Raw genomic sequence first — 21787 nt, forward strand, 5'->3', positions numbered from 1 at the left:
TTTCCCAAGATGGCGTTAGTAGACAAATATATTATTAACTTTATCTCAATCTAGAGATTGGATACAAAGTGTTTTTGACAAAGTTGATGAACTGAATGAGACCTATTCGCCTGGAAACCTATTACTTCGGATATCACCTAAATGGCACTACTGGGCACACATTTTATTCGCTTATTTATCAGTCCACTGATTAAATCCAAAGAAAGCTATTCGCCTAAAACCTTCTTAGTTTGGAAGTAATTCTCATGATGGCGCTAGTCGACAAATGATTTATTCGCCTATATAGAAGTCCAGTGATGAAAAATTTGGTATCTTCGAAAACGATGATCAACTAAAGGAGATATTTTCGCAAAAAAAAAAAAAAACATATTAGCTGGGAATTGCTTTTATGTGCGAAACATCAAGGAAACAACCAATAAGAAATTGGTCTGACTAGATCAAAACAATGGATACTTACTATCGATTCGAGCAACAATCGCTTATTTTGGATGCAATGCTCCTTACATTTTTAGATGAAACTTGACACCATTTAGATCTTTTGATTTTTTGAAGGCAGTGAAGAACGAAAAAACGACAAATTGACTTATCCATCCATGAACTGAACTCCAAGGGTGAAGGGCGGCTGTCAAATGAGAGTAAAATCGAATAGCCACCAACCTAAGTCCAGAGCCAGTGGAAAAGTAAAAATTATTATCCGCAAAATTTCAGGTAATAAATGCGCTTGAAAGATATTGTTTGCAAGCAGTTATTTACTACGCGCTACTGCAGTGAGTTGTTGCCAATTTAATCAGAAAATTCTACTTAATTCCCAAAATGATTTTTTCGAGAAAATTGATTACGCCTTCGCCATTGTTTGGTCGTAGTTTTGTATGGCTGTTTACTTTTTACAACCAGCGACGCGTTGAGGTAGCAGTAAAGAGCCTTCCTTGCTGAACTCACTTGGTCCAAGAATTGTGACATTTGAGCGAGCACGCTTCAGTATACTCCCAAGGTATTCTAGCCAGCTCTAGTGTCAAAAATCTTGGACCGCGTGGATTCGGTTCTATCGGTGAATAAGACTATATGCATCAGTGATGCAGAAACTTCAACGATATAGTCGAATAATGTTGGCTTCAAATATTCACATCTGTAAAGCATGTAATAATTGGAGTCCAATATTTGATTGTCATTGGACTGAAGGACTAACTTTTGATCAGAACTAACGAAATTCTGATATTGCCAAATATGTATTTCGATCACAGTCAGATCCGAGTCACATCTCAGACAACCAGAAATCGCATGAAAGTTCGCGTTATAACTCGTTAATTCATACTAATTACTTCAAACTCGCAAAACACCGTGGATAAACTCGTCAGATTGATGAGTTTCCTCGTTTAAAACACTTTTTTTCTGAGTTCATTTGTACATTTTGCTTCGTCCCGTATACTCGTACAAAGTAATTCGAATCAATCCGTAGCAGCTGTCAAATCAACATTTATTATCATATGTTAAGTCGCATAAGATCACAGGTACAGGTTAGTTCGGTAGAATATGTATACACTCGCAATGTATGTTATTATTCATCACATAATAAATGCACGTATATCGCCTCCACTTTTGTACGTAGAAGGCCTTTTCGCGACATCCTATTAGTGAAATTTTGCACATACAAAGCCTCCAGGTGATTTCGTTATACGTACATTTTGGTTGTCTGGGATTGTGTACTAATAACTTGACCCAGAAAAAAATATTTTGATAGTTATGTTTCCATTATCAGCTGGCAAGTTTGATATAATCTTTTTGAAGACTATTCTGAAGCATCTGTAAGTTTTTTTGTAAATCAAAATATTTGATGTTAGATTTTATTTTGTTTTTGGAATAAATGGTTGAAAATTGAATTGAACTCACTAAATGATTTAGTTCTGGCATGCACCTTTCGCCTCTGAAATTTTTATTCTTTATGTTGCAATTTCTTTATCAGGGTACGTCCATAAATTACCTCACGCAAAGTTTTGCCATATTCATTTTCCTCAATTTTCCTTTGTATCACACTTTTTGTAAGGATTCCAATTTTTATATTGGTAGCCACGTTTCATTGTAATCCCCTCCTTCCTCTTCTGTATATGACGTAATTTATGAATTACCCCTCACCAGCATTTTTTCCAACTTGTTCACATTGTAATGGGTCGAACTGCATGAAAATATATTTGATTAATCTTGAAAATAAACTTATAGAACAGCTAGATATGGACGACACACTTTCAAGAATTTTTTTGGATCCCCACCATAGACTTGAAATTTTTTGGTGAAATAAGGTTTAATTTATGGGAATACGACAATAAATAACGAAAACGGAGCTGAATTCCAATTGTGAGATACCTTGGGCGTTAACGGGTTAAAAATGGGATTTTTATGTTTTATTTTCGAATTTTTCATGATAAAAAATAAAACAAAAAAAACGTTTCCAGTTTATATATTATTTTCTGTAGTATAAACGGTTTACTACAGCTTTGCAATATATATTTTTTTAACTTTATTAATGTAAATTTTAACACAGAATGGGTAATTCTTCACTCAAATTTTGCCATTGAACATTTTTCTCTAAAATCATTAGTTACGAAACTAAAATTTTTCTAATAAATTGCCTGTCAAAACTCATTGACCATTTTCAAAAATTACACTGGAGTCAAAATGATCGAATTATCTATGGAAAAATTTTATTCAACCATACTGGAAACATCCAAATCGAACAATCCAAATCGAAGATTATCGAGAACGGTTTTTATTATTTTTTCGATTCATTCTGGGATTCTGGATTTTTTTGACTTCCTGGACACATGGGTGGCACACGCTTCTAAGCACAATTCTTTTGCTTAACTATTCTTCAAAAAGACAACTGTAGTTTTGTTTCGACAACAGTAATTTTTTCACAAACAATGAAGTTTTTATTTTTAAAGGTTATATTTTATAAGAATCTTTCAACGTGTGTCTTATACTGCATATTGTTGTGGATTATGTTTGAGTTTTATCTATATCTCCCATCAGATCAGTGTGTTTTTATTCAACTTCAATAGAAATTGACCGTGTTGTTAACAAGTGATTACTTTTTATTTAAAAATAATGTGTTTTACTGAGATATGATTCTTAATTTTCTATTTAACGTTCAATGTGCTTTTAGTTATTACATGAAGTTTAACATGCGGCTTGCGCTATCAATGCTAGACGCATTACCCCTTCTCACGGTACTGAGCATCATCGCAAAAAAAAAAGAATAGAAACAGATCCCTCCCAAAGAAATTTACTGGAAAAATATGAGCATCTACTACATTTTCCTACAAATACTTACTAGATGATCGACGGGTCGCCTCGTGTGCTTGATTCCCCACAAACCACGCGCGTACTGGCTGCCCAAATATTTGACCTGCGAAAGATTCGATGAAACACCGATAATGAGAGAAAAACAAAAACAAAATTAATGAAATGAAAGCAAAAGTTTCGACATCGGTCGGTTGTTTGATCAGCCATCATCATCAGTGCATTGAGCAGTAAGATCGGATAAAAGAGAGGAGTCTACAGAGTGAAAAATCTCACATTGAAACGAAAAAGATTGACCTGCTCTATCTTCCAAAGAAAACCCGCTCTTCGATAACAATCTTCGTTGTCATAATCGAGAAGCGGGAAAATGGCCTTGATGAACCAATAGTCAAGAGTTCATGTTTGACTTTCCATTCGTGTTTCCATTTCGTTATATAATAATGAATTCCACGTGAGATCAGTGATCGATTATCGATCGAGTGCACGAGATTGAGATCTTGCCCATCCCACATGGTCGGCGCGGGGACGCGTGTTGAACTGAGTTATTGTGCTGAAATGGCCAAGACTTGACTCATTTCTGTCCAAATTTGAACCTAAGCTAAGTATGCACTTCAACAGAAAAGTAAACGCCTGTCTCAATGCGTGGGAAATTTCTTGCAAGAAATTGTCATGAGAAGCATTTTTCTTTGATCGCAGTACGCAGTTGAAAAGAAATGTCATTTCAAATGGAGGTCAGTGTAGAAAATTTCTTTACCATTTCTTCCGTAGAAATTTTTACTTTTCTTGAGCGAAACAGCATACTTAGCTTTAAAGCGAAGTATGCACTTCAACAGAAAAGTAATCGCCTATCTCGATGCGTGGGAAATTTCTTGCAAGAAATGCATTTTTCTTTGATCGCAGTACGAAGTTGAAGAGAAATGTCAATTCAAATGAGGCTCACTGTAGAAAATTTCTTGACCATTTCTTGCGCAGGAATTTTTACTTTTCTTGAGCTGAACAGCATACCTAGCTTAAGGCCGGTTTGCTACTGACAAGAAAAGGAATCGCCTATCTCGATGCGTGGAAAATTTCTCCCAAGAAATGGTCAAGAAAATCACTTTTTTCTGATCGCAGTACGCAGTTGAGAAGAAACGTCACTTCAAAGGGGGCTCTCTGTAGGAAATTTCGTGACCCTTTCAGTCAAGGAATTTCTTTACTTTTCTTGAGCGAAACAGCATACTTAGCTTTAGGCCTGATTCGCTGCTGACAAGTAATTTCTTGGCCTATGTTGATGCATGGCAGATTCCTCCAAGGAATCGATCAAGGAAGCGCCTTTTTCGGATCGCAGTAGGCAGTTGAAAAAAAATGTCAGTTCAAACGGGAGTCGCTGTAGAAAATTTCTGCAAGGAATCGGCGAGAATTTTCTTTAGCGATTCCTGTTCAGCAGCAAATCAGGCTTTAGAAAATAAATCACGTGAATGAAAAACAATTCTCTAATCGTAAACATATGATTGATCCCGATTTTTGGAGCCGTAGCGTTATAATGAATTTTCAATACAGTAAGGACCCGATTTTGTCAGCCCCTCGATGAATTTTAGGCTGACAAAATGGGGAACCTGACAAAATCGGGTCATTTTATTTTGTTCCTGTTTTGCAAATTTTGACGTGTTACATGGACTTTAAGAGGGCAATGGATATGGGAGTAGTCAGTTTTTTTTATCAGGGGTCCACCCCTCCCTTATATTGGTAATATCGATTTTTTCACTTTTAATAAAAGGCATTGCCATTGCCTCCTCTGGCTACGTCCATGCGTGCATGACATCAAACATCATCATTAACTTTAATATAAACGTGGTAAAACGTGACGATTACAATTTTCTGACAAATTTAAAATAGGCTGACAAAATCGGGTCAAAAAGCTGACAAAATCGGGGGTAGACAAAATCGGGGGTAGACAAAATCGGGGGCTGACAAAATCGGGTCAGTACTGTACCTTCTGGGATGTTTTCAACATATTTTGTTAAAATCGATTCAGAAATTTTTTAATCTATCATTTGTATATCTAAGATATTTTTTTTTTTTAAATAGGTCACCTCAGAATCGTCCTTACTAAATAAGCATTTCCAAAAGTTTTACCTAGATCGTCAGGCATTTTGGCGCCCCATGAAGGCTGGCACCCTTGGCGTTGGTCAACCTGGCCAACCGCAGACCGGTTTAGTTTTGCTTCGCCAAACCACCCTTCGGGAAATTATATACATTTATACGTATTCTCCGAATCAGCATGAAATCGATATCTGGGTTAGAATAACTTTAAGAAACAATAAAAGTAAATATACCATTTTGGAATTTAGGGTTAACCATACCAATTTGGGGCGGCACAGTAAATGGCTGGTCATGGCGTACCATTGGTACCTCGATCGGGTAACCAACCCCGGTGGGAGTTTTGGTCGTATGCTGACAGGGAAGCTTGCTTTTGCTTCTGCACACTTGGAGCGTCTGTACTCCACTTTTTGCTGTGTAGTTTCCGGCTTAGAATAGAACTACGGATGACCTGTTCCGTTGGTAAGAGTCCACCAATCGGGGTAACCCCAATTCAAGGTGTCTAGCGACCCGTGCCAAGGAATGAGTGGTCGAGGGGGTGAAAAAGATGCTCGATCGTTTACGGAGCCTGTGGGGTCCTGGGCACCCTTCACAGTAATTTGTCCCTTACCGCGTTAATGCAGGGCTCTGACGTGGTGGACCTATTTTCCCTGCAACTCGTGGGATTCTAAATGAGTACAAACATAAATCAAAACAACAGTAGTAGCGGTAGCGGTAGTAGAGAAGTGAACCCCTTCGCAAGAAGTGAGTTAGCTAGTTCTCCGTTGAGGAGAGCGGAAGCAGGAGGAGGCAGCTGCGCACGTAGTGCCAGTGTTGGACACCATATTTCACACCATATGAGGGTCATCAATAGAAGTAGAGATGGGCTCTCTGCGATGGAAGTGGCTGCATTCCATCATTGACTTTGCGTCCTTGAAGTCCAACATCAGTAAGGACCTCAAGTAGGCCCTGATGAGACTTCGTAAGTCGATGATGGCGGCCTAGCAGAACCATGCTGAATCCATGGCAACTGTGGCAGCGGCAGAACCCCTGGAATTGAAGGTGCCGAAGTCTACTCAGACGGAGGCCTTCGTTTTTGCGGGTAGCCCTAAAAGTGCAGAAGCGAATGCTTACAACAAGCAATCGCAGAAGCGTGTGAGGCAGCCGTCAGAAGAGGAGCTACCACGCGGCGCTCGCAAGGCTAGGCGGCTACTAACTCCGAAAGTCGGCAGCAGTGCCGGAAAGTCGGACCCCAGTCAGGCGTCCTGGAAAGCTAGGAAGGGTGGGCCTGAAAAGGCTGGCCCCTCTCGGATTGCAGAGAAAAGGGGGTTGCGACCATTGAGAGGTCCTCAAACACCACAGGTTAGGGCGGATCAGGGGGAGGACGCCCCCTGGACAACTGTGGAGTGAAAGAAGAGAAAGAAGAAGCACGAAGTGCTGGAGCGTAGGGATACCAGGCCAAAGAAAGGTAGGAGGGTAGGTGTTAACCCTTTAATACCCAAATATTTATTTCCGATCTAAATATCATTTGTAGTTATCTAAAATCGTTCTAAACACGTTTTGGGCAATGATTTATTTTTATTCGCAAATCTATGAATTTTGGTTTTTGATTTTTATAATTTTTATTTTTGAACATTCCTATCCTTTTTCATTTTTTCTTGAAGCCTCTTCTAGTTTCTGATTTTTGACAATAATAAAAATTCAAGTTTTTACGGTACTTTCGAAACTATCAAATTTTTAATATTTTTCTGGAAATATTTTTATTTTCCTTTTAATTACCGGAAAAACATGTTTGAAATTATTTTAATACCACCAAGCTTTTCTTCTGTGATAGGTTAATAGTAGAAAAATATAAAAGGTACGATTTTTTATATTACACGTTAAATGAACCCTAGGCATTTGTAGGTTATATAAGAATAGAATGTTTCAAATAATTTTCAAAAATACAAAAAAGTTTCAAAAGTCATAAAAACTTTTCTTATATACGTGTTATGAGTGAAGGTTTTAGCCAAAAATAAAATCATTTTGATTTTCGAGCTACGAAAAAATACACAAAATTCCATTAGGTATTAGAGGGTTAAGCACGAAAAGGGTGATGTGATCATCATCAAGACGGAAGAGTCCAAGTACTCGGATGTCTTGAAGGCGATGCGCAGCGACGCGAAGCGCGTAGATCTAGCAGCCGACGTACGCAGTGTTAGACGCACTCGTACAGGTGAAATGATCCTCGAGCTCAAGCGTGACAAGAAGCGCAAGGGCGCCGCCTAAAAAAGTTTGGCGGAAGAGGTCCTTGGCAAGGGTTTCGAGGTGAGGGCTCCAACACCGGCAGTGACTCTGAAGGTGATGAATCAGACGAGATCACTGACGCAGAAGAGCTCGTCACGGCACTGCGGCTACGGAAAGGTCCGGCAGGAACTCAGATGGCCTTAGTACAGCTACCTGTGGCGGATGCTAATAAGTCCGCTAAGGTAGGGAAGATTAAGGTGGTTTGGTCAGTGTGCTCATTGTCCATACACGAGCAACCGGTGATCTGCTTCAGGTGTAGGGAACCGGGACACAAGTCCTGGGGTTGTAAAGGGTGTGGTGAGGAAGGTCATAATGCACGAGGCTGCAAAAATCCTCCCAAGTGTTTGATTTGTTCCGGGAAGTCTGTGAACAACAAGCATCCAACGGGAGGCTCAAGGTGCTCGACCTTCAAAAGAGCCGTAGCTGAAAAGTCACAGTGCAGGTAACGCAGCTGAACCTGAACCACTGTAACGCAGCTAAGCAATTGCTATATCAGGCAGTTGCTGAGTGAGGGACGGATATCGCCATCATATCGGACCCATACCGAGTACCCGCCGGTAACGGCAACTGGGTCGCGGATGGATCCGGAAAAATGGCGGCGATATAGACGACGGGTTTATACCCCGTCCAAGAGTTGGTGTCTACTACTTACGAGGGCTTCGTGATCGCTAAGGTAAACGGGGTCTTCTTCTGTAGCTGCTATGCGCCTCCGCGTTGGTCGATCGAGCAGTTCACGCAGATGCTGGACTGTATGACGACCGTGCTGACAGGGCGAAGGCCAGTGGTAATAGCGGGTGACTTCAATGTCTGGGCCGTGGAATGGGGAATCCGTATCACGAACCAGCGGGGTCAGATTTTGCTACAGGCACTGGTCGTGCTAGATGTCGTTACTTATTGTAGTCCTGGCCAAACAAGTAGTTCGAACTGGAGGGTAGACGATGCCTACACTCACAGCGTCCACCTGGCGGTTCGCTACAGTATCGATTACAACAACAGCAGGCAGCGGGTAGAGGAAGCGGCGGCTAGGTCAAGACCAAGCCCTCGTAGGTGGAAGACATCGTATTTCAATGACGAAGTATCTAGAGAGGCGTCCCGCCGTGAGCGTAACCTACTCGGCTTAAGCGGGGACGAGCTGGTAGCGGTGCTCTCGCGCGCAAGCGATGCGACCATGCCAAGACAAGTCCACCCTAGGAATGGGAGACCACCGGCGTACTGGTGGACTCAAGCGATTGCGAACCTGCGCCGAGCCTGCCTACGGGCCAGGAGGCGGATGCTGCGAGCACGTACTGAGGAGGAGCGAGATGAACGACAGGTGGTATTCACTGCTGCCAAAGTCGCGCTGAAGTCCGAGATAAGCGCAAGCAAGAAGGCCTGCTTTGAGGGATTCTGTCAGAGTGCCAATGCGAATCCGTGGGCCTAAAGGATCGTTATGGCAAAGACAAGAGGTGCAATGGCTCCTACAGAGTAATCTCCAGAGGTGCTGGGGGGGGATCATCGAGGGGCTTTTTCCACGCCGTAACCCTAGTCCTTGGCCTCCTTTCGTAGGACAGCTGGGGACTAGGGCTGGTGATGAAGAGAGGGTGACCGATGAGAAACTTGCAGGGATTGCAAAATCCTTTAGAATAGATAAGGCACTAGGTCCGGACGGAGTTCCAAATCTGGCCTTAAAAGTAGCAATTGCGGAGGCTCCCGGGATGTTCAGATCTGCCATGCAGAAATGCCTGGACGAGGGAGTTTTTCCAGAGGTGTGGAAGCGGCAGAGCCTGGTACTATTACCAAAGGCGGGAAAACCACCCGGTGACCCGTCGGCGTATAGACCAATACGCTTGATTGACACGGTGGGGAAGGTGCTCGAGAAGATCATCCTCAACAGACTGTCGAGGTATACCGAGGGTGTAAATGGTCTCTCAAGCAACCAGTTCAGCTACCGGAAAGGGAGGTCCACCGTAGACGCTATTCTGATGGTTAAGAAAACCGCTGAGATAGCACTCCAGCGTAAGGGGACGGGGATTCGCTACTGCGCAGTAGTGACTCTGGATGTAAGGAACGCATTCAATAGTGCTAGTTGGGCGGCTATTGCTGATGCGCACCTGCGTCTGGGGACACCCGAATACCTGTATAAGATTCTCGGGAGTTACTTCCAGAATCGGGTACTAGTCTACGACACAGAGGTGGGTCGGAAGTGCTTTCACATAACCTCAGGAGTCCCTCAAGGTTCTATCCTGGGTCCGGCGTTATGGAATGTCATGTACGATGATGTGTTGAGATTAAGATTCCCAGCGGGTGTGGTCATTGTTGGCTTTGCCGACGATATTACGCTGGAGGTCTACGGTGAAACGATCGAAGAAGTGGAATTGGCGTGAAATTGTTGATTCAGTGTTATCTGTTTAGATGTTAACTAAATGAATAAAATGACATTCTATGAATAATTGCAAGTTATCTGTCGAATCGTACACTTCAAGGTTATTATCAGAGCTCCAGGTCTTAAAGACTTCCTGTAAAAGCTGGTGTTCCTCAAGGCAGCATTTTGTGACCAATGTTTGCGGACGACACAGGCCTCAATTTTCTGTCACGTTCTTTTCGGTTCCACGGTAATTTTATTTTACAATTCTGATTATGAAAACAGAATCGGCTGATACTGATTGAAAAAAAAAACAGTGCCTAGTTTGTGCTGCCAAATTTTTTAGCAGAATGGAAACAGCTTTTCAGGTGGAAATTAAGTGCTAAGTGAATGTTTAAGTGAAATGGAGCGGGTGAAAAAGTGACACGGGTGAATAAGAATTGTTTTGCTGGCACGCAAAGTGCGGAAAAATGCATGTGATAGTATAATGTGTAAAGAAATTCAACGTTTGTGGGAGAAATGATTGAAATTCATAGAATAAGTTTAAAATGAATAAAATGCCGAGTTGGTCGGAAGATGACTGAATTAAGCTTGTCGATAAATAACGCAACGTGCTGTGCGAGTGTGCGTAAAATTCATCGACGGTTCGGAGCACTGATGCGAATAGTGCTACAATACTGTGGTACGAGGAGATGCTTTCAACAGGGCAGCAATATCAGAATTTAACACTAAGCTAAGTACTTTGTTTTACTTTTAATTTATCCATACATAATTGTGTTTGCATGTTGGACTCATGTTTCTAGGAGTGCAATTAATAGTCAATTTTAAGAAACGACAACACTGATGACATTGCTGTTACTTTTACATGTTACAACACCGCTTCCTATCAAGATTTCATTCACGAAATAAGCGATCACCTGTTCAAAAACGTCCCGTAAAATAGACTATAGGTATTTAAAAAACTAGATGAATTTTTTATAGATGTGTGTAATTTTCCTAGCATAACTACGTAACATTGATAGTTCTAATACACCCGGTGTGAGATTACAATTTTTGTTGCGCATCATCATAAAAAAAACATCATTGTCCGTTTCACAGATTAACACACACATGGAAGAAGTGGATCAATTTTTTTTCTCACTCACACATATCTTCTTGGCATTAACGTCCTCACTGGGACAGAGCCTGCTTCTCAGCTTAGTGTTCTTATGAGCACTTCCACAGTTATTAACTGAGAGCTTTCTTTACAAAAGTTGCCATTTTCGCATTCGTATATCGTGTGGCAGGTACGATGATACTCTATGCCCAGGGAAGTCTAGGAAATTATCATTACGAAAAGATCCTGGACCGACCGGGAATCGAATCCAGACACCTTCAGCATGGCTTTGCTTTGTAGCCGCGGACTCTATCCACTCGGCTAAGGAAGGCCCGCTAGGTGGCGCTGGTAGAAAAAATGTCGCCCACACATATGATTCTGTTGAACTGATTTTCATTGTTGGGCGAAGGAACTGTACAGCGATGGATAAAATTGCTGCGCGTGTTGCAATGAACTGGTGTGGGCATTGAATTATCACAATACTGGGTTTTTGCTTCTAGGTTCTTTTTCTTCATCTTCTTGGCATTAACGTCCTCACTGGGACAATGCACATTGGGGAAATCCGGGGCACAATTGGGAAAAAATTGATAACTTTCACAATAGAAAGATAAAAAATAAGTTTTATAGCTTGTTCGAAAAAATTTTTTCTCAGGAATCGATTGGTTTTGGTTTCATGAATGTGGGGATGCTCTGGGATAAGCTATAATGCCCGTTTTGCCCCTATTCCTCGATTTTTTTTTATTTCCATGTTGTTTTATTTTTGTGTAAAATTGTTTTATTGTGGAGAATATTTCCGATGAGTACCATCATCCCTAATTCATTCAACATTTTTTTATAGATAACCTTACAAAAAATGGAAATTTAAGGGATTATAGGGCCAAATGAACAATAAAATATTTTTTAAGAGGATTTTTTGTTTTCAATATTTTTAACGTGTTTTTTATTGGAATAAATACTAAAATAGTAAAATAACCATAAATGTAGCTTGCAGAAATAAGTTGTAGTGAAATTTATAAGAAATGTATGATAATTAATTATGCTCTATGCACAATATTGTGAATAATTTACTTTCTTATATCACAAATTCCAAACATTTCCAAACGATATGCAATAGTTTAGGTACACGATATTGATCTAAATGATCGATTGCTGTTGGCCTCATTGATAGCAGGTAGTGGGAGCATATAGTTTTTTGGCTATTTTTGCCCCAATTCCCCTAAAAATGATTTGGTTCAAAATTAATTGAACAGATATCTCCGAATTAAATTTATTATGTACTGATTTGTTTATTCTGTATCTAATACAATATTTAATGCATAAAACGTAGGAGATTATGGGGATCTTTTACACACACATAAAAAAATTATCAAATAAAAAAAACAAAAATGAATCCACCAAGAAAACATTTGCCTTTTTTTCTGATTGAATCAAATTACACAACAGGTTAGTTACACAATCACTACTGTAGTAATTTCATGAGAGTTAAATTGAATTTAACGAGAAATTATTCGGGAAATAATTTTGTCTTTTTACGGATATTTGGTATTACAATATACCAGAAAAAGTGACACTTTAAATGCAGTTTCTAACAATGCTCAATTCTAGATTTGTTTTTCCAAAATCGATCATTCATTTAATTAGTGTAATATATACTACTATGTTTGTTATGTTGCCGCCCTCTACAAACAGATTGCTTGTTAGTTGACATTTATGTCCCTCTTGGTGAACCATACTGTGTTAATATTGTAAACAGTTAATATGGTTACATCTGTTTGACTGAATGTAAAGCATGTTCAATAGCTTTCTGAAATGCACAAACATAAAGAAATTATTATCTTGTTTTATAAGTTTTCATAAAAGAGCCCGAACAAACTTGAATAACAAAAAGATAAACGCTGAGTCACCAGATAGCATGCATTTATATATCTTAGTTTGTTTTCATTATGGTTGAATAAGCAGGCAACTTAACAAACATAACATAAATTATACTAATGAAATGGATAAATGAGTTTGAATAATATTGAGAATTGAGCATTGTAACTACTACATCTTATACAATAAAAATGTGCCATACTGAAATATATGAAAGACTTTGTTTGTTCACTTTTATGATCACTATTTCTGTAGTAGGGTGTAGAGCTACATAGGCACTTCCATGATTCACTTAGGCAAGGGGGATTTTTTCAGTTAAATTGTCTGAAACATTGCAATAAGAAACACTTTGATACGAAGCATACTCTGACCAAATATAAGCTTTGTAGTTTTCAAAAACCCCACTGCCGAATATTGTTATAATAAACATTCGTAAAAAGACAAAATTATTTCCCGAATAATTTCGTGTAAAATGCAATTTTACTCTCATCAAATTTCTACAGTTATGCTTGTGTAACTAACTTAATCCTGAGTGGTTTGTTTCAATCAGAAAAAAAACTGCAGAAGGTTTCTTAATGGATTCATTTTTGAGTTTTTTACTTGTTTTGTTTATTTTTTTTTAAATTTATGTGTAAAAAATCCCCATAATCTCCTATGTTTAATGATTGAAATACTGTATCACCCACTGAATAAACAATTTAGTACACAATTAATTTAATTCGGAGATATCTGTTCAATTAATTATGAAACAAATCGTTTTTAGGGGAATCGGAGCAAAAATAGCCAAAAAACTATATGCTCCCACTATCTGCTGTCAATGAGGCTAACGGCAATCGATAATTTAGATCAATATCGTGTACCCAAACTATCGCATATCGTTTGAAAATGTTTGCAATTTGTGATATAAGAAGCTAAATTATTCACAATACTGTGCAAAGAGCATAATTAATTATCATACATTTTCTATAAATTTCCCTACAACTTATTTCTGCAAGCTATATTTATGGTTATTTTACTATTTTAGTATTTATTTCAATAAAAAAAACACGTTGAAAAAATTAAAAACAAAAAATCCTCTTCAAAAATATTTTACTGTACATTTGGTCCCATAATCCCCTAAATTTTCATATTCTTATATCGTTCTCTATTGAACATTGTTGAATGGACTAGAAATGACGGAGTTTATCGGAAATACTCTCCATAATAAAACAATTTTACACAAAACAACATGAAAATCAAACATTTCTAAGGAATCAGGGCAAAACGCCCCGGCAAGGATGTTAGCAAACTCATGGAAGAGGCCACAGACTCCATTGCAGTTTATAAAGGTGGAAGTAAAATACCATATCAACTAATCGAAGAAGGATTTCAATGATATGATCTCGCGGAATAACCCCAAAAACGCTTTCATGATTCATTTTGTATTTCCTCTCGCTGTACTTGCTATGGATCGGAATGAGAAAGCCCTTTATCAGAAATGTTACAAATCCGAAGCATTCAAATCCTCAATGTTTCCACTACTCATGAAAATCTGGACTTCTTCCGCTGCGGAATTGTTCACTTTCAGCAATTGTTCTGCTGTTCAGAATACATTTTAACCAAATTTGATCATCGAATCTAAATTTGTTTTGGTTGAAATCTGTTTCGGCTTTGTTGTCATAAACGTCATGTCACCAAGCCGTTTATAAGCATTCACAGCCCTTATGTACTGCAAATAGGCACAGGGTTTACAAGCCCAGTAACATAGCGTTATTACCCGTATACGATTAATATCAGGGCTTGTGGAACACAATGCCTAAAAGTATTTGAAAATGTTATATCCTGCCTGTTGGCACTTAAATGCCGTTGAACAGCCCATTTACCGTTTATAACAGTGCTTACTGGTTACCTGGGTAATTAAGAACAAAAATTGATCTTCAAATATATTTTATTTTACATTTGACCCCATAATCTCCTAAATATCCATCATTTTATCATTCTTTGTGAAACATTGATGAATGGACTAGAAATGATGGAATTCATGGGAAATATTCTCCACAATGAAACAATTATACATGAAAAAACAAAAAAATCTTAAGTTTTAGAGTAATCGGGGAAAAACGGGCACCATAGCTTATCCCAGAGCGGTCCCACATTCATGACACTATCGTAAATCGATTCCTGAGAAAATTTCCTTTCAAACAAGTTATAAAACATATTTTTATCTTTCTATTGTGAAAGTTATCCCCAATGTGCAAAAGCTTGCCTTTTCCATAGTAATTTCCCAATATACTTCAAATGGCGTTTGGACAATCAAAATTCTTTCAAATCATTTCAAATATTGGGAGATTGATTTTCATGATAATTGTCTTCGTTTAAGCATAGGGGAGCAAAAAACTTCAAAATTTGCATCAGTCTATTTGGCATGTACCGTTATTGAATATCATATTTCTACACAATGAATCCAAATTCAAATGCTGCACAGACCAAGAATGTTCCATATATTTTAAATATCTGGACTTGGAAGGAATAGCTTAAATTGTTTGTTTATATTTTTGCTGCAAAGACAATCACTGAAGGCACATCTTTGCTAAAAGGAGTGTACATTTATCCCTTCATTGATTTTATACTGCCGAAAAAAGAAACTGGCTGAAACCCATGCGTCCGGAAAAGGGTTAAAATAAGTATTCTGTTCCACAGCTAACTCAATTTTAACCACCTAATATTCTTTAGTGGGTGGTTTAGTTGAACAGGTGCGTAACGATGGAGGTCATGTGAGTGAGCTGTGAAACAGAATACAAAAAAAGTGATCAAAAGAAGAAGAGTCATGGTCTGTGCCCTATTGAATTGTATTTGTATGCATTAACCGACGATGGACTGTAGAGATATATCTCGGCCGTTGGACACCGTTTTTGTTATTCCATTATACGGCGGAAGCCAACCATGAACTTCCGTCCAGTTCAGTTGGGTGTGCGTTCTGTGAAGGCATTGAGTAACTGATGGCACTGACTCGAACTGAGTTGATATATGGATAGATAGGTGTATCAAAGCTTCATTATAATTGCCGATCACATAATGAAGTACAATACCGAAAAGGTGAAATACTTGCAATAGCATTAAGGGAAAACGAATCTCTTCGTTCTACTGACTGGTTTCGGGTCTGAAGGCTTTATTTCAACGAACTTTTTTACCGCTTGATCTAAAGTTCGCCCATCATGTTTGGTGTTCTATCTTACCTTAAATGTAATAGGAAGATCCTTAACGGTAACTTGCACCTCCGGTGTCAGTATTTCATTGTTGTTTGTCACTATGCTGTTATTGTTGTTGTTGTTGTTATTTGTGGTGTTTGCACTCATATTGATGATTGATGCCGACATAATTTGAACTGAAAATATATCCCAATGCTTTCTTCTTAAAATTGCTCAACACTCATCACTTGAACAATCACTTATCACAGTCGACTGACGTCGTCTTCTTCACCTGTCGCGTGCTCTCACGGTTTTGAACTTTAGCGTATCTACTTTTTTGATCTAACTTGCTTCGGAAACACTAAAACTCTTCAACATCGAATAGACTATGGCGCCATCTAACTATGTTTTCGCACTCTATTTCACTTGGTACACCGCCTGGCCTTTATCTCTCGATCGATCCGGATACGAACTTTCGCCTGCAGCAGTTCCCTTGACGGTCGTTGATGAACAACTGCGAACTCTGTGGTCTGTTGCCTAGTTTGTACGCGTAGGACGTCGTTCACTGATTCACTTCCAACGGTGATGGCCGGTAACGATCATTATCATTGACATCGCCCGGTCAGCAATGTATCATATAGCACAATCGCACAAACTTTGGTATTCAGGCGGCGAGGGAGTTTTGACTGTAACGAAAATGGAGAGAAACGAAGAAAACCAAACATGAAATAAATTATCATTTGTTCGTGCTTTGATGATGATGGAAATTGCAAAAAAATGTCTATAGCACACCAGAGCAAATTTCATAACTTTCAATCAGCGAAGAATGGATCAAGATAGGTGATAATGGGTCGATGAGAGTCGTGTGACTCCATTCCATGGAACAAAATTGTTAATTACTCGGCTTATATAACCGATTGACTTTGGGAAATTATCGTTTTTTATCAAACTATCGATGTCGAAATTATATCAATCAATCGGCGCGACTGAGTCAACATCAAATCAAAAGAGTAACGACCTGCCCCCTTTGGAGGTTTAAACGCGTACGAGATAATGGTAATGTTGGGATTTTCCTGAGCTTTGCCCGTGATCGTTGCGGTCCAGAAAAAAATGTCTGTCATTATAAAATGCTGACCACTCGATCAAATAAGGTACTCCGGGCAAGAAGGAGTCGAAAAACGATAGTTCAATCGAATTTTCAAATGTCAATATTTTTGAAATCCAATAACACGGTCATATTTTGGTAACATATTTGCTGATGTGAGCATGATCAAATAATTTCGAAATTGTAAAAATCTCAACCTCAAAACCCTTTCAGGCGTTAATCCACATTAGTAAGCCAACCATAGCAATGAAATGATTAACAAATCCCAGAGTTTTAATTATGAGTGCATATTTGATGTATACATAAGGGAGCAACCATAAAACATATAAGGAGCCGTCCATGAATGGCGTAGCATTTTTCACAGATTTTTTACACCCCCGTCCCCCTTGTAGCATTTAGTCACAAATGTTGTTATCCCCCCCTCCCTTGAAAAATAAGTAGCATATCAAACACCCCTCCCCCTATTTTTTGTATTTGTTTTCCTCAGTGATTGGGCTAAAACGAAACATTAAAATTCGGAGATTGAATAAAAAGTTAGATATCAGTTGATAATAATAACTGATTGAAACGTCAGGATTTGAACTAATGATAGTTTGATATACCCTAACGCTCAAAAATCATATGGAAAACAGTTTAAAAAAAAACTTATTTTCTGTTTAAGTTACATAATTTTGATTCCCAGTTTATATAGGTTAAATTTATTTTGAAGTACTTTTGCTGTTATTAAAACCTAAAACAAGTTTACTGCAGAATATGTAGAATAAACCCAGTGAACCACGTATCGTATAAGAATGTGTTTCCAAAATCACATATTCATGCGTCCAAAATCAGAATTGCACAAGATGCCATATTGAGCGTTATCAATGTTGTATATAAATCCCCAATACGATTCATAAACAACAATCTGTGTTGACAACAAAACATGTCGTAAATAGTGCAACATAGAATCACGTTATGTTATATAAACTGACAGATCATATATTAATCCAGTAAGCATCGTATGAAATCGCAATAACTTAGCAAAAATTGCCACCCAAACTTTGTCTATCTGCTGACGATGGGCCTCAAAGAACAACAAAGTATGTGTCGCTGTACACGAAAAATGTATTAACATTGGCAAATAATCACTCATCGGACAAGTAACCCTTGCTGGTACAGTGGTAAAGTGCACCATTCTCGATCCAGAGGTTCCGTGTTCGAGACTCGCTGGAAACTTTTTTTTTTATTTTCATCCAAATTTTGTGGCATCGTATATCTGATCGCAGGAAGTCCGAAAAAGTCGTGCCAATTACGCATATAGCCTCCACTTCGGTAGGTATATAGCCTTTTCGTGCATTCTATACGATAGAATTGATTCGTATAGAATGATGTATAGCAAAAGTTATACCAACCTAAATGTTGACTGGGAAGGTAAAAATCTTTTTCGGATTGATAAAGTTAACAGTAATAAGAAAAGGTTGAAAAGAATGTTATTATATATTAAACAGAAAGTTTGTTATATAATAGGATTTTTTTTAATTATTCGTGGTTAACAGGTTTTAGTGAATATGGTCAACAAAATACCTGAATTCTCTAAATTCAAATTCATTCAGCGAACTATAACCAGTTAGAGAAAAAATAACAATTGTAATATTTGGAATATTTAAAAAATCAGCGATTTTTATACAATCATCTTTATTAATATTTCAGCTAAACATCATCATCGTTCTCCATACTGAAATATTCTTACATAACTCATAATGAAACAATGAAAAAATAAATATGCTCTTTCGCTGAATTATCGAGTGATTTAGAAAACTGAATGTAGCACAATTGTGTTCCATCCAGGGTGTTCCATCAAGAGCATAATTATATCAAAACAAATCTCTGATTTGACTGAGTGGAGATCTCCTGCAATATTTAAGGCACTGAATACATATATTGGTTCACATGTTTTACTATAATAACGTTAATATTTGCCTAAATGAGCATATTGTATTCTTTTGAAGAATTAAAGTACCAAAAGAAAATATGAATCAAACTAAAACGGTTGATTCCATGTCTTGTTAACAAATGAAAAAAAAAAAACAATATTTCTCGATTGCTTTTCCAAATCGACGTAAGTAACTTTCATATGGTTTTGAGAAAGTTAGCTAATAAGAATCACAACACGGAGAACAAAATAAAGTGTTCGTAATTATTTTTCCGGTCAAGTTAACTATATTTTAAGGTTAATTTAGAGATAATTATAAATATAGCTGATTTGACAGTATATTGTATAAAATAACTATGTCATATAGTTGTTGACAACTATATTTTTATTGTATTTACAAACGTCAAACGTCAAAATTCAACTATATTTTAGTTGACTCAAAGTAAATTTGTTTGAGTTTACAATATTTTGCAATGTTTACTCAACATTTTGTGCTGCTTTATCATCATATCTGAAAAGATTCGTTGCTGCTTTATCTATCTAAAAAAAAACATTGCAAAAATCAAAGTGCGCGTCGGTAAACTTGATAGGTGGTCTCCTGCGTGCAAGGTGGTCATCTTAGCACCTAAACTATTCCTTGCAAGTTTAAAGTAAGAAGATTTGTGAGCATGACTTGATGTCTAGGAATATGAGTATTTTCGGATAGTGGTAATTATCCAAACTATAATTGATTTAAGTGCAAGTGGATAGCTGAATCAATGAAGTGTATGTATTTGATTAGATGTTTATTTAGGGGATTTTTTTTTATTTCCGTACGGGTTTGGGCCGCAAGGTCTCCGATTTTCATGAAACTTTTTCCACAGGCAGGGCTCATCAATACATGAATAAAAAAAACTTGAAAAAAATTCAGGGTCGCCTATTTTCCCGGAAAACCCAGTTGGAAATTTTTTGTCCCCCACTACTTACTTTGAAAAATCATAACACAAGAACGAAGCATCATAGAAACAAAGTTTTTTTTTTATGAAAATAAAAGCAAATTTTCTCAGGAATAAAAAAAATATTAACTGGAAAAAAATTTCCACCGTTGAGAAAATTCGTAAAGAAAAGCCGGAAAAATTATGCTCCAACTCGTGGAAAATTTTCAAAAAAATATTTATGAGAAAATAAGCTTTAATCGCTGAAATTTTTGAAATTTACTTATTTTTCGTTTTTGAGTTATGGTCAATTTTGTAAAAAATGTGCAAATGTGCCATTTTGAGCCTTTTCTTTGAAAAATCATAACTCAAGAAAGAAGCATCGTAGAAACAAAGTTTTTTTTTTATGAAAATGAAAGCAAGTTTTCTCAGGAATAAAAAAAAATATTAACTAGAAACAGTTTTCCACAAAATTTTCCACCGTTGAGAAAATTCGTAAAGAAAAGCCGGAAAAACTATGTTCCAATTAGTGGAAAACTTTCAAAAATATATTTTTGAGAAGGTAATTTCATAAGCTGAAATTTTTGAAATGTACTTTTTTCGTTTTTGAGTTATAGCCAATTTTGTGGAAAATGACCATATAAGCCTTTTCTTTGAAAACCCATATTTCAATCGAAGCATCGGAAAAACAAAGATTTTTTATCAAAGAAATTTCAAATTTTCTAAAAAATCGTTGGGTTCCGGGTCATTTGCCATTGTGAATGCCATTTGGCTGAATGCCGTTTGGCCAAATGCAGTTTGGCCGAAATTGAAAACAATAGTGAACTACAGTTAGCAAGTATTTGTAATGAATTTCAAAACCGAATTCCGAAGAACAGTTTGATCAGTTAACGTAGGTGTCGACCGAGTCGTTCGGTCTAATTTTGAATAAGAATCTATGAACGTATAATAAGCCTTAGTTTCATTAACTATGAAAAATATTAAAATATGAAAGAACAGCCTATGATCAAAAGAAATAAAAATCTCTTATAGAAATGTAAGATTGTATAATGCAAATAATTGTTATATCAGTTCACAACTTTGTCTTGAATGAACGGATAGTTTATGTATTCTTTTGGAGCATTTTTATAGCGACAAACATGACGTCCCACCACATCATAAAGATCAACAAGTTACTTAACTAACATGTCAGTTATTGGATGGATCCTACTTAGCCGATCAATTTCGTGACCCTCATCGTGATGACGTGACTTTTGGAAGCATTACGAGAAATCTTTCATTGTTTACAAATGTGAAGAATAAATATCTGAACATCTTTTGTAATCTACTACAAATGACATACAAGTTTCGTTGTTTGACGATGATGCCTGTGTCATCCGCAAACAAAGCTTTTTTAGATTCCTTAGGTAACTCAGGTCAGTTTTATGGAAGTTATGTTGTCCACCATATGCACTTCTGTCGATACAATGAAAATTAGTATTTTTGTGTTTTTGTGTTAACAAAAACGTTGAATAACGTTAGAAATTGACACTTTTTTATGTTTTAGGGGTTTGGAAGGTCGTACATATTCAAAATGTTAAGAAATTACGGTTATTTATTAACCAAAGTAATTCAAAACCTGAAGAGGAGCACTTATTTGTTTCGTGTTTAGGTTATTCTATGTAGCAAGGCTGATTCGACCGATTAAGCTTACTAATATAGTTAGTTTAACCTATTGAAATTCATTTCCGTCATTAAACAGC

General features: G+C 37.5%; 1 protein-coding gene across 6 annotated transcripts in view; it reads right to left on the reverse strand.

The window, feature by feature from the left end:
- Positions 1 to 21787, reverse strand: part of LOC5576069 — an 81079-nt gene that overhangs the window by 11766 nt on the left and 47526 nt on the right. For all 6 annotated transcript variants that reach the window (XM_021843423.1, XM_021843426.1, XM_021843428.1 and 3 more), the window contains 2 exons: positions 16163 to 16800; positions 3326 to 3400 (listed from right to left, as the gene is read on the reverse strand). In XM_021843423.1, the coding sequence (XP_021699115.1) occupies positions 3326 to 3400; positions 16163 to 16303 (216 nt within the window). In that variant the 5' untranslated portion in view covers positions 16304 to 16800. The remainder of the gene's footprint in view (positions 1 to 3325; positions 3401 to 16162; positions 16801 to 21787) is intronic.

Source organism: Aedes aegypti, chromosome 2 (genome assembly GCF_002204515.2).
Source record: "Aedes aegypti strain LVP_AGWG chromosome 2, AaegL5.0 Primary Assembly, whole genome shotgun sequence".
Lineage (NCBI taxonomy): Eukaryota > Metazoa > Arthropoda > Insecta > Diptera > Culicidae > Aedes > Aedes aegypti.